The 11,360-nt window shown below is 36.7% G+C and overlaps 1 protein-coding gene across 1 annotated transcript in view; it reads left to right on the forward strand.

Annotated features, from left to right (window-relative positions):
• The window catches only part of LOC122792440 (vomeronasal type-2 receptor 1-like), a 250,190-nt gene extending 243,882 nt beyond the window's left edge, over positions 1-6,308 (forward strand). The window contains exon 7 of the mRNA XM_044060228.1: positions 5,398-6,308. Within this exon, the coding sequence (XP_043916163.1) occupies positions 5,398-6,308 (911 nt within the window). The remainder of the gene's footprint in view (positions 1-5,397) is intronic.
• Positions 6,309-11,360: the final 5,052 nt, after the last annotated feature.

Below are 11,360 nucleotides of genomic sequence, written 5' to 3' on the forward strand. Positions count from 1 at the left end.
TGTTTTTAGTGCATTTTAGAAGTTACTCCTTTAGATGTGGTTAGAACTGGAAGGTCATGTTTATTTTGGTTCAGGAGTAACGCTCAGTGGCCACAGTGTCCAATATTATTAATCTTCAGCCTGATATTAAGAGAGCTAAGCAAACTTTGAGGGTCTCATAATGACTAAAATTGGTTTTGATACTAATTTCATGCTATAGAAAAGAATGGGAAAATGAGTTACTGATGAGGTAGCTACATAGGTAACAGGCTGTAAAATATTGCAAACAACTATTAGCTTATATTTGTTAACTTGCAATAAGTTTAGAACTTGATTTTGAGTGTCTGTAGGAAGGGGGCATTTTTACCCATAGGATTCTGAAGGCCAAGTAATAGGAATGGCAGATGGAGAGATTTAATATTATAGAAAGACCTACCTGGCTTACATTTGTCTTGTAGATAAGATATGAGAGTTTGAGTTTGTGGAGACTGGTAAGGCCAATATATAAACAAATAAAAATAGAGATAGTAGGGGGGGGGTTGGAGACCTCTCCCTAAGATTAGAATATTGAAAAAAGATTGGATGAATGTACATTTAGTTTCCAAATATGCAACTGAATCTAGAAATTTGTGGATTTCTATACCCCTGACAGACTCAATTGAATTTATCTGTGGTTATGGCTAATAATGGTATTGTCAACAAGTGATATGGGGATTTTGGATATATATTTTCTAGAATCAACAAATTTAAAGGGATCTTGCAAGACACTGCAATTGATATATAGCTGAACAGTTTAGTTCTAATGCCAGAGGTTTACTTACTGGAGTGGTCTGGTAGGCATTCATAGCACAAGCATGACCATACACTATCCACTCTAATTCTGGTGGTGGCCAACAAGGAAATGGAAGTCAGAAATCTCTCCCTTATTTCAGGATGTATACATTTTGTTATCTGAGATTTATAACCTTGAAGCAAGTTTGGTTACAGAGAACATTAAAGTACTGCATGTAAGTAAATGGCTGCTATGACTCCAGTAACTAATATGAATGATCATTCGGGGAAACTGGTTAAATTACTCCCAAGGCAGTCAATATTCTACCTTATATGATATCATATTGTATTATTGGTCACTGTCTTTGGTGGTCTCTGCTATTAATAGGTTCATAGGTATATACTAGGCTAATGACTGCTATGGCCCTTAAAAGCCTTGCAAAGTAACCCACATGTAACTGACAAATTTGATTTATATATGTGATGATTTACTGATTACTTCTGTGCAATAGTGACATAGAAGCCAGATCAGGGATGCATTTCCGATTTCCCATCCATTGGTGCATGTAGCATTTAAAATGAGATGGGGAATAAATGTGCTTCACATGGATGGGAAGCCTGTTCCAGAGAATGGGAATTCTCTGAGAAATATATTATCTCTCCAAAATGTCCTATTTATGTTGCAAGTGAAATTTAGGTCATTTAATCTAGTAGTTCTGATGCTGGTTGTTTTTGTGGATGTGCCAAAGGTTCATCAACTCAGGGTCCAGGGATGCCATGTATGCCAGGCAAAGATCACCTCTCAGAAGTCTGTATGATACTGACTAAAGAGACAAGGCTTTGAGGTAATGATCAGACAACATTGTGTTCATTCCCTATATTCTTTTTGTAAGGAACTTTTGTGGGCATTTCAGTTACTGAATGCGTCTGGTCAGGACATACAGAAGGGAGCATTATGCTTTATTTTGGGTGTGATGAGGGCTGAGCACAGTGGCATGGGAACCTCTCTGGACCTAGATGCCATGCCCTTGCTTACAAGTTGATCAGCATAGAAGGATTGTCTTACTACCTTGTACACATGCTGGTCAAAGGCTAGGTTACTATCTACATGAGTTCCCAGATCCCTGAGTACTAAATCAACTTTTAAGGATGTTTTATTGATAATGTACTTACCCAGGTTAGCACTTCCCAAAACGTACTGCAATGCATTTCTTGGTATTAAGATTTAAACCTTGCCTTTGGCACCAAACATTTGTCTGTATTAGATCTTCATGAAGGACTTGTGAAATACTTGGACTTTTTGTGATGCAAAACTTCCTGTTAGAAATGGAGCTTAAAAGATCTGTCTAACATTTGGGCTGTATAATTTCTATAACTAAATTAATTTGTGTAAAAACTTTTATTTAGTGTGAATTTTGTTTTAGTTTTAATCTTTGGTGACTTTTCAGTCTTCCGGTGTATATATTTGCTACATGTTATTACCAAAGATATGAAATTTTAAGTTAACATAAGGAGTACTTTTAATGCTAGATTAATGTTTGTTAAGACTTGATTAAACATTTTTTGCAAAGCTAAAAAAAAAAAATAAAAACAGAAATCAATGTTAAATACAAATTGAACGACCATTTATCTACATCCTAGACTGTTGTCTGTCACAATAAGCCTACATCTTAACTCTTCCTAATCTCTATTAGTATTATCTTACAGCTTTCAAATACATTCTTGTAATGTCCTGAAAGTTCACATTACTACATATTCCCCCATCTGGGTTGCCCATATTACAACTTCGTACCTTAAGTTCCCTTTTCATGCTAATTAAATACTATATTACACTTAATTGGAAGGACAGGTCCACACTTTCATGGGATGGATTTAAACACCTAGTTAGCTATTAAACACCTCTCATTTCACAAGTATTTATAGCATGAGACTTCATCCCTACTATATGGAGTATTGGAAATTGTTGCGTGATTATATTCTTTCCTAAATGTTATTTAAATACTGTCTATTCTCTATGTTGTTTGGGCAAAGTACTTTTTGTGCATAGTTGTTTGATTTTATTGGATAAGCATTGTATATAGTTTGGTTACTATCACTGACAAAACATGAATAAAGAGATTTAAAAAAAATAATTCCACCACTTTCTGAGCAAGTTATATCCACCTCATTTTCTACACAAAATGTTACCTTACACTGGATCAACAATATCATGAAATCCATCTGTTAACTTGTTATTATATTGTCTAGTTCTCACATACAATAAATCCTAAAAGATACTGTTCTGTTGAACTACTGATTCCAATTCCCTTCCCTACATTTACACATTCTAGACAATTGCTCTCTAATTTGTGCCACAGATCTTTAATGAAAATTAGCAGGCAAACATTTTTAATTCATTTGAGTAAATGCTTCTACCTTATCAGATTTCTACTGACTGAAAAAAGACATACACATTTGCATTTTATATATAGTGTCAAGAAACATGCACACATAAATGTGAGTGAGTGAGTGAGTGAGTGAGTGAGTGAGTGAGTGAGTGAGTGAGTGAGTGAGTGAGTGAGTGTGTGTGTGTGTGTGTGTGTGTGTGTGTGTGTGTGTGTGTGTGTGTGTGTGTGTGTCTGTGTGTGTGTCTATGCATGCTTGGCTGGCTAATTTGTATTCACTATTGCCTTTAGAGCCTGGGTCATATGTGTATAATGAAAATAAGCTCAAATTAAACACAAAAAAGTGTTTCATTTGGCAAATGATTCCTATCTTTAACATATAGTATAGGTACCACTACTAAATAAAAATGTATTCAAGGAACTTGGTACCTGGGTTAAGAGTTCCCTCTCCTTAAAATTTATATGGCAACAGTAGTCAGGAAATCCTTCTACTTAGCACAAATAATAACTGAGGTATTACATCCAGATCTAAAGGTGACATTTTTCCTTTATATTCAGCATTGATTGGACAGATTATAGAGTACAATACTCCATATTTGGCATGGGTTCCTATCACATAGTCAAACTTTTACAAATTCGAACCACATATGGTTGAGACCATACGTTCGAATTTGTAAAAGTTCGAGCATTTGAATGGAAATCTCCATAAGCGGAGGTTTCCATTCACTTCAATGTGGTGCGATCTCGGAGTTGGTATATTTAAGTAGTGGGGGGGTGGAGGGGCACAGCCCTCCATGTGGGGGGTGCTGGGGGGCTTGTTGTCCGTTGTCCGTTGTTTTTTTATTTTGTTTTACGTAGTCAAAGTTCTGTAACTTCGAACATAATGGTTCGACCATTAGGTGTTTGGAGTTATGGAACTTCGACTATGTGATATAGACCCATTCAGCACTGATTAGACCAAGTGCAAAGTGCATCCCTTTGGGACGTATCTCACTCATCTTATCAAACAATGAGTGAAACTTCAGAGGTTCCTACCTAAGAAGGTTAGAAGCTTAAATACCTGTAGACTGACTAGAAGCACTGTCTTTTCACTCAGTATCTTGCAGACTCTTGAGGGGCAGTCTGTACCTTGTCTGCTGCACTCTTAGAGACACTGTTATCCTTGATCTCCTATATCTGTAGAAGTCTAGTGGCTTAGCAAACACTAGAAACAGGGACCTAAATCTTCACTAGCAGATAAACATAACACAGTGGAGAAAGAGGGGTTCATTATGCAGCACCTCCCCCAACTCAGCTATAAGCTCCCCCTGCATGTTAAGCAATGTGATACATTATTATCCTCCAAACAGAAACTGGAGGATTGTATGGGTACCCTCAAAGTTACACAGGGGCTAACTGACAAAGCCCTCCTTCCAAAAGGGCCACATCCTGAAGGTGGGTATTGACAAGGCATTGATGATCACATAACTAAAGTGCCTTGAAAGTCCTATGAAAGTAACAAATGAATAAATTAAACCATCACTCCGACTAAACCAAGGCAGTCATTTCCACCTGTACATAGATCATGCTGCAAAGGTTGCTATAATGAAAAAGATGTAAATTGCCTTCCAGAATCTCTCCACTGCCACATAAAGACATTTTAAAGCATGGAAGTCCAATAATTCATTAACACTTACACTTTCTTCAGTCCATTTCTGATTGCTGTCAGTTCACCATTGCCAAGGTAATGTTTCATCCAAGCTGTTATAATAGAATATAGTTTAAGGCTGCCAGTTTTGTCTACAAACCTCTTACATGGCTGTGTGAAAAATATTTTCCTAAAGTCTAGGTCAGCAATGCCTACACCTGTTCTCTGGTGAAGTGTTTTGTTCTCACAGTTAGATAAATGAGTTACATTCCCTCTGACATGACTTCACTGAATCCATACAGACTTAAATTATTTGTCTTGCTGGCAATGAGACACTAAAATTTAATTATTTTAGTCACAAATCCATAATTGTCAGTATTGCTGAGGAAACAGTAATTGGTCAGAAATGTATAGTTTTTGTTTTCTGATGACTGTTGTGAAAATGAACCATGTTAGTTGCATTCTCTTCTGATATACTTTCCCATCCTGTCATGATATGTTTACATTTCAGATAGATATTAGTTATACAGGAAAACAAATTTGTTGTTTTTAAAATGTTAGAAAATTAATCAGACTGTATCCCTATGCATATCTGCTCTGATAATAGTCACTTTTATTATTTTTTCTTTCTCTTAGGTAGCAGTGAATGTATTAGATGTCCAGAGGATTACTGGACTAATGCAAAGAGGGATGTATGCATTCCAAAGGGCATTGAGTTCCTTTCGTATGATGGATACTTGGGCTTCATCATGGCTATCGTAACTACAGTCTTTTCTCTGACTGTGGTTGTGGTGTTGTGTATTTTTCTAATTCATCATAATTCAACAGTTGTCAAAGCCAACAACCGTGATGTGAGCTACATACTTCTTGTGACTCTAATGTTTTGCTTTCTCAGTGCCCTGCTGTTTGTTGGTTATCCAAGAAATATGACTTGTCTTTTACGCCAGGCAGCTTTTGGTATACTGTTTTCCCTCTCTGTCTCCTCTATATTAGCAAAAACTGTTATAGTTGTTCTTGCCTTTAATGCCACCAGACCAGGAAGCATACTAAATATATTTGTGGGCCCCAAAACACCTTTTTATATCATGTTTTGTTGTTCAGTGCTGCAGGTTGTTATATGTACAGTGTGGTTGGCTACTTCTGCTCCCTTTCCAGAATACAAGAACATTCCAGAGAAGATCATAGTGCAATGCAATGAAGGCTCAGTAATTATGTTCTACTGCATGCTGGGATATCTGGGCTTTTTAGCCAGTGTGAGTTTCATAGTTGCCTTCTTAGCCAGGAATCTTCCTGATAAGTTTAATGAGGCTAAATATATCACATTCAGCATGATTATTTTTATAAGTGTTTGGCTGTCATTTATACCAGCTTATCTGAGTACATCAGGTAAGTATATGGTTGCTGTGGAGGTATTTGCCATCATTTCCTCAAGTGGTGGACTTCTGATATGCATCTTTTTCCCCAAATGCTATATTATTCTGCTAAGGACCAATATAAATGCAAGGCAAAATCTGACAGGAAATCAGTCTAAAATCATTAAATATTAATGCATCTTCTCCTGGTACTATTGCTCAGATGAATAAAGTCCCAAATAAGATCAAGAAAACCCATAATCTGTTAACAGCTTGGATGCTGGAGCGATCTGGATGGAAGGATGGCAGAGTGTTCTCAATGCCAGTTCACCCATTTTGGGAGGAGGGAAGTAGTGTGACCTGATGTACCAATGTTCCCTATAGACTGTGGGTTACCCCTATAACATAGCATCTCATGATAAAACACATAAAACCATTGCGTGTTTCTCTTTCATACTCCTACCTCTTTGTAGTGCACTCAAGAAACAACTGTTTACCCACCTTAGATGTCAGGGTACCTGCAAAGACTTTAATCAACCCCCAATAAAAAAAATCATCTAATAACAGACCTATCACAATTCTTTCTCCTCTGTCATAGCACTATCCCTTCTACTTCTATGATCTTTCACTTTCCTCTTACCCCTTACACCCTACTTAATTACCTCACATCCAGCAATCCCACTTCTCAACCAACCAACTACTCTTTCTCTCTGCTATATTTCATCTGTACTTACAGTCTTGGATATAACAAAATTGACAGATGTCACTCTTGACTAACTGTACTGCTCTGTATTGGTGTGAATAGGAATGCTAAAGCTGCACTGTGTGTTCTCAGTGTTTAATTATTATAGTCTGTACTACAAGTAACTATGTTATGTTACCTTGTTTATGTATAAATGTACTTCAGTTTTGTATTGTAACCAAAGTTTTTTGAATCACTTTGTTAACTTTTAAGTTCTTTACTGTAACTATTGGACTAAGGCTGAAAAGTGGGCCTAATGGATCAGTCCACTAATCTGGTCAACAAACTTAGTAAATAAATAAATAAATAAATAAACAACAGAAGAAGTTATTGTGTTCAGTGAGGCTATGTAATACAGCAGAGCATGTACATGTGTGGATGTAGAAGCATGTGTGAGACTTCCTTACGGCAGCAGCACCAAGCAAAACTACTAGATGCTCACAGAGAGTGGTTGGGCCGGGGGGACACTGGTACAATTGATACAACAGGCACACTCCCTCACACTCAACTATTTCTGTCCCAGGAAATTAATGGGTAAGACAGCTTTCACCTCAGCCAGGTGACAGATAGGCCATATGGGTCTTTGTCTTGTCTGAGTAACAAATGAGCATGGCTCTCACCTCCACTAGGGGGATAAATGAGTTGATAGGTATAGATAAGGAAGCCATTAGACAGATTATGTGAGGCGAAATAATGAAGCATCATTCTGATAACAGAATTTATTGGAACATTATATGACTTAGAATGATTTATTTTATTTATTTATTGCTTTTGTTTACCAGGAAAGTCCGACTGGGCATCAGTCCTATTTTCAGCAGAGGCCCAGGGAGAAATGCCCTATTTTACAGGGTCTATATTATATCCTCGAACGGTTAAAAAAGTGAATGCTGATTGATCTAACTTATTTTCGCGAAACTGCAAAATATCGAAGCAACAGAAACTCAAATTTTTTCCTAGGGAAAGAATTCGGTTGTCTGTTTCTGTTGCTTCAGTATTTTCAGTGTTATGGTGGAAAGTTACCGGTCGGATTCAGGTAAGTGTGCGATTGTGTGGATGTGAGTGTTAGGGTGATTTAGGTGAGTTAGGGTTAGGGCTCGGGTTAGGTGTGTGTGCGATTGAGTGGACATGAGGGTTAGGGCAGATTTAAGTGAGTTAGGGTTAGGGAGCGGGTGAGGTGAGTGTGCGATAGTGACGGACCTTAGGGTTAGGGTTTGGGTTAAGGTAAGTGAGTAGTTAGTGGTGTGTGCATAGTTTAGTGTAGGGTTAGGTATCAGATTTTAGGTGTATGTGTGTGGATTTCTGTTTGTTTGGTGTGCTTGTGTTGTGTGTATGTGTTTTGGATCAGCGATTTTTTTCCCTGGGAAAAAAAATCGCTGATCTGACAGTTCGAGATTGTAAGCTTTCGCTTAAATTAGGTCGATCAATCAGCGTTCACTTTTTTAAGCGTTCGATGATATAATATAGACCCATTTTACAGCATGAGCAGAAGGCAGTTATACAAAATGTACATGATAAAAGTACATACATACATACATACATACATACATACACAGACTAGTAATGATATGATAATTAATCAAAAATAATACATGTACATACATAGAATAGAAAACAAACATACATAGAATTGTAAACCAAATGCTTACAAACAAACTCAAAGGCAAAGTTCATCCAGCAATATTACATGTTCCTTAAGAGATTTTACCCCCTTGCACTTGTTGAGGAAATTATTGATGACGTACATAAGAAAAGGGTTAGTATCTTGATTGTGTGTAAAGCCTTTTTGGATATAAAATTCTTGGATAATATTCTTGGATGAACCTTGCCTTCGAGTTTGTTTTTGAATACATAGAATTGTGATGATATGACAGTTAATGAAAACATGACAGTTAATTGAAGAATACTGTAGAATATTAGCTAATATCAAGCTTAGAAGAGTCTATTTACTATACTTAGTCTAGTTAAATATTTAAGCTTTTTCATTCTGTTTCCCCAACAATTTAATTTCTGTGTTTCATCCAATGTGCTTGTGCCCTCTATATATTCCAGTGAAGATCTGTCCTTATGTAAGCTTTAAAAATAGTGGGATTCACCACATATGTGCATGTCCTTCGTAATGCATTTGCATACCATTTGTAAAGTTTTAGGTAAACAAAACATGAAATAAAATACCACAGTATATCTGTGAAAGAAACTACCATATACTGTAGCAACAGAAGAAAAGACATGAAAATGTTATGTACATTTTGTAGTGACAAACATGACTAAAGGATATGAAGTTGTAACATGGTAGTTGGTAACCATGAATTTCATAATTGGAAATGATTCATGACTTTGCAACTTATTTATCTGTGTAATAAGAATTTGCCTAATAAATAATTTCTCTTTTAAGATGAATACAGTGTATGCATTGCATCTGAATTTCTGATGAATCCATAAAATCCACAGAGCACTCCTGTGAATGTAGTTCAGCTTACATGCTGTTCGACAAATAAAATACAAAAATGGAGTGCCATAGGAATCTATTCCTGAAGATGTCTATTTTGTTTCCTTCATTTTCTATTTTCTTTCAGATCAAAATGTGTCTTATATATAATGTATCAACAGTACAAATACAGGGTTCCAAGTAAGCAGGTAAAGCTCTTGAAGGTTTAACCTCAAGCTTTTTTAACTATAACTCAATTTGATAATTTTATAAGCTTTAAAACTTATTTCCATCAAACACAAAATATTCATTCTTGCAAAATAACATAAATAAATGCGAGGCAAAATAATTTTTTTGCAGGTCTTACAAATCTGCAAGAATGTAAGCAGTTCTAGAATAAACTGTTCATAATATTGCTATAGTCAAAAAGCATGACCACAGCCACAGGTAGAAATGCAGACTTTGCTTTGCAGAACTATGTGCAGTCATTAGTGAGTGTCCTGTGGTTACAGTCATTAGAGACTCTAACAGTGGGACTGGTTTATAGTGAGCAGTGTGTCTGACTACAGCATACATCAATACATTGTATGCTGTCATTGACAGTTATTTCTAGTCTTGTTACAGTCTGTCTTGAAAGATATTCCCCCAGATTTACTAATCTTCCCTGCAGGACTAATCTAGTCCTGCACGGAAGCGACAGTTTAAGACGAGGACGACAGTGTGCAATGTACATTAATGCAGGTGCGCTGCCTGAGCTCAAAATCCTACATGGAGTGTGAACAAGTGCAGGGAGTGTGCCTGAGAGCAGAGCTCTCAGAATAAACACACCCCTGCAAAGTAGAACAGAAGAAAGTGTAAATAAATGAGCGAGACCGCTCATAGGTGTCCGCATATCCCCACCAACAATCCTCATGTGTTCAACAGTAACAGTACATTTAAATAAAATGAAAAACCCTTTTATTCTTTTTTTTTAAAACCCCGAGTACAGCTAACTGTAGGTGCATGGGTTTGCCCATCGCTTAGCTACGGTTAAAGCACCTGAAAAGGCTGAAGAGGATAATAAGGAATATATATGCAAATGAAGCAGCACAGCAATAGTGTAGTGGTTAGAGCATTTGCTTAACAAGCAGGCATTCCTGGTTTAACTTGCACTGCAGCACGTATCATATTCCATGTGAAATCTGTATATGAACATATTTTTAAATCTTTTTGCTATATAACCTACATAATAACATTTAAATGTGAACTGGAGTACTGTATTAAATGCACATGTAAAGTGTTAGTGTCATAATGAATAAGGCACTAGTAAGCAGGTTTAAGCAAAAATAAGCATTTGCTTAACAAGCAGGCATTCCTGGTTTAACTTGCACTGCAGCACGTATCATATTCCATGTGAAATCTGTATATGAACATATTTTTAAATCTTTTTGCTATATAACCTACATAATAACATTTAAATGTGAACTGGAGTACTGTATTAAATGCACATGTAAAGTGTTAGTGTCATAATGAATAAGGCAGTTTAAGCAAAAATAAGCAGTAGTAAGCATGTTTGTGTGTTTGTGCGGGGGTAAGCATTGCATACACAGATTAAGCAAAGTAGAAGCTAACTGAGTATAAGAAACTGTAACCAGAGGTTAGCAGTGCTTACCATTGTGCAAATCCATGCAAACCCGCTTACAACTGCTTTAAAGTGCCTTAATCACTCTGTATCCAATGGCCCATGTTCTGCCCAGCAACAAAATAAACTGCCTCTGCAAGGCTCAAACTCAAGACCCTTTACATTATAGTCACAGTAGTTAACCACTAAGACCTCATTCATATCTATTGCTATGATGGATCAGCAAACTAATCCTCACCACAGGAAAATCAAACCAAGCATGTGACCTGAATCTATGTACAGTGTGAAGTGGTATAACCTGCTACATAACATAAATATGTGAAGTGGAGTACTGCCGTAAGCATAGATTTGAGGTGTGATTGTAATAAATTGTAGAAGTCCCCAGGTCCCTATACAGTGTATGTACACATGAATCACAGATACCAGACACATATATAACCTGTAATGAAGAATAAATCA

Source organism: Protopterus annectens, chromosome 1.part2 (genome assembly GCF_019279795.1).
Source record: "Protopterus annectens isolate FY-2018-M chromosome 1.part2, PAN1.0, whole genome shotgun sequence".
NCBI classification, from domain to species: Eukaryota; Metazoa; Chordata; order Ceratodontiformes; family Protopteridae; genus Protopterus; species Protopterus annectens.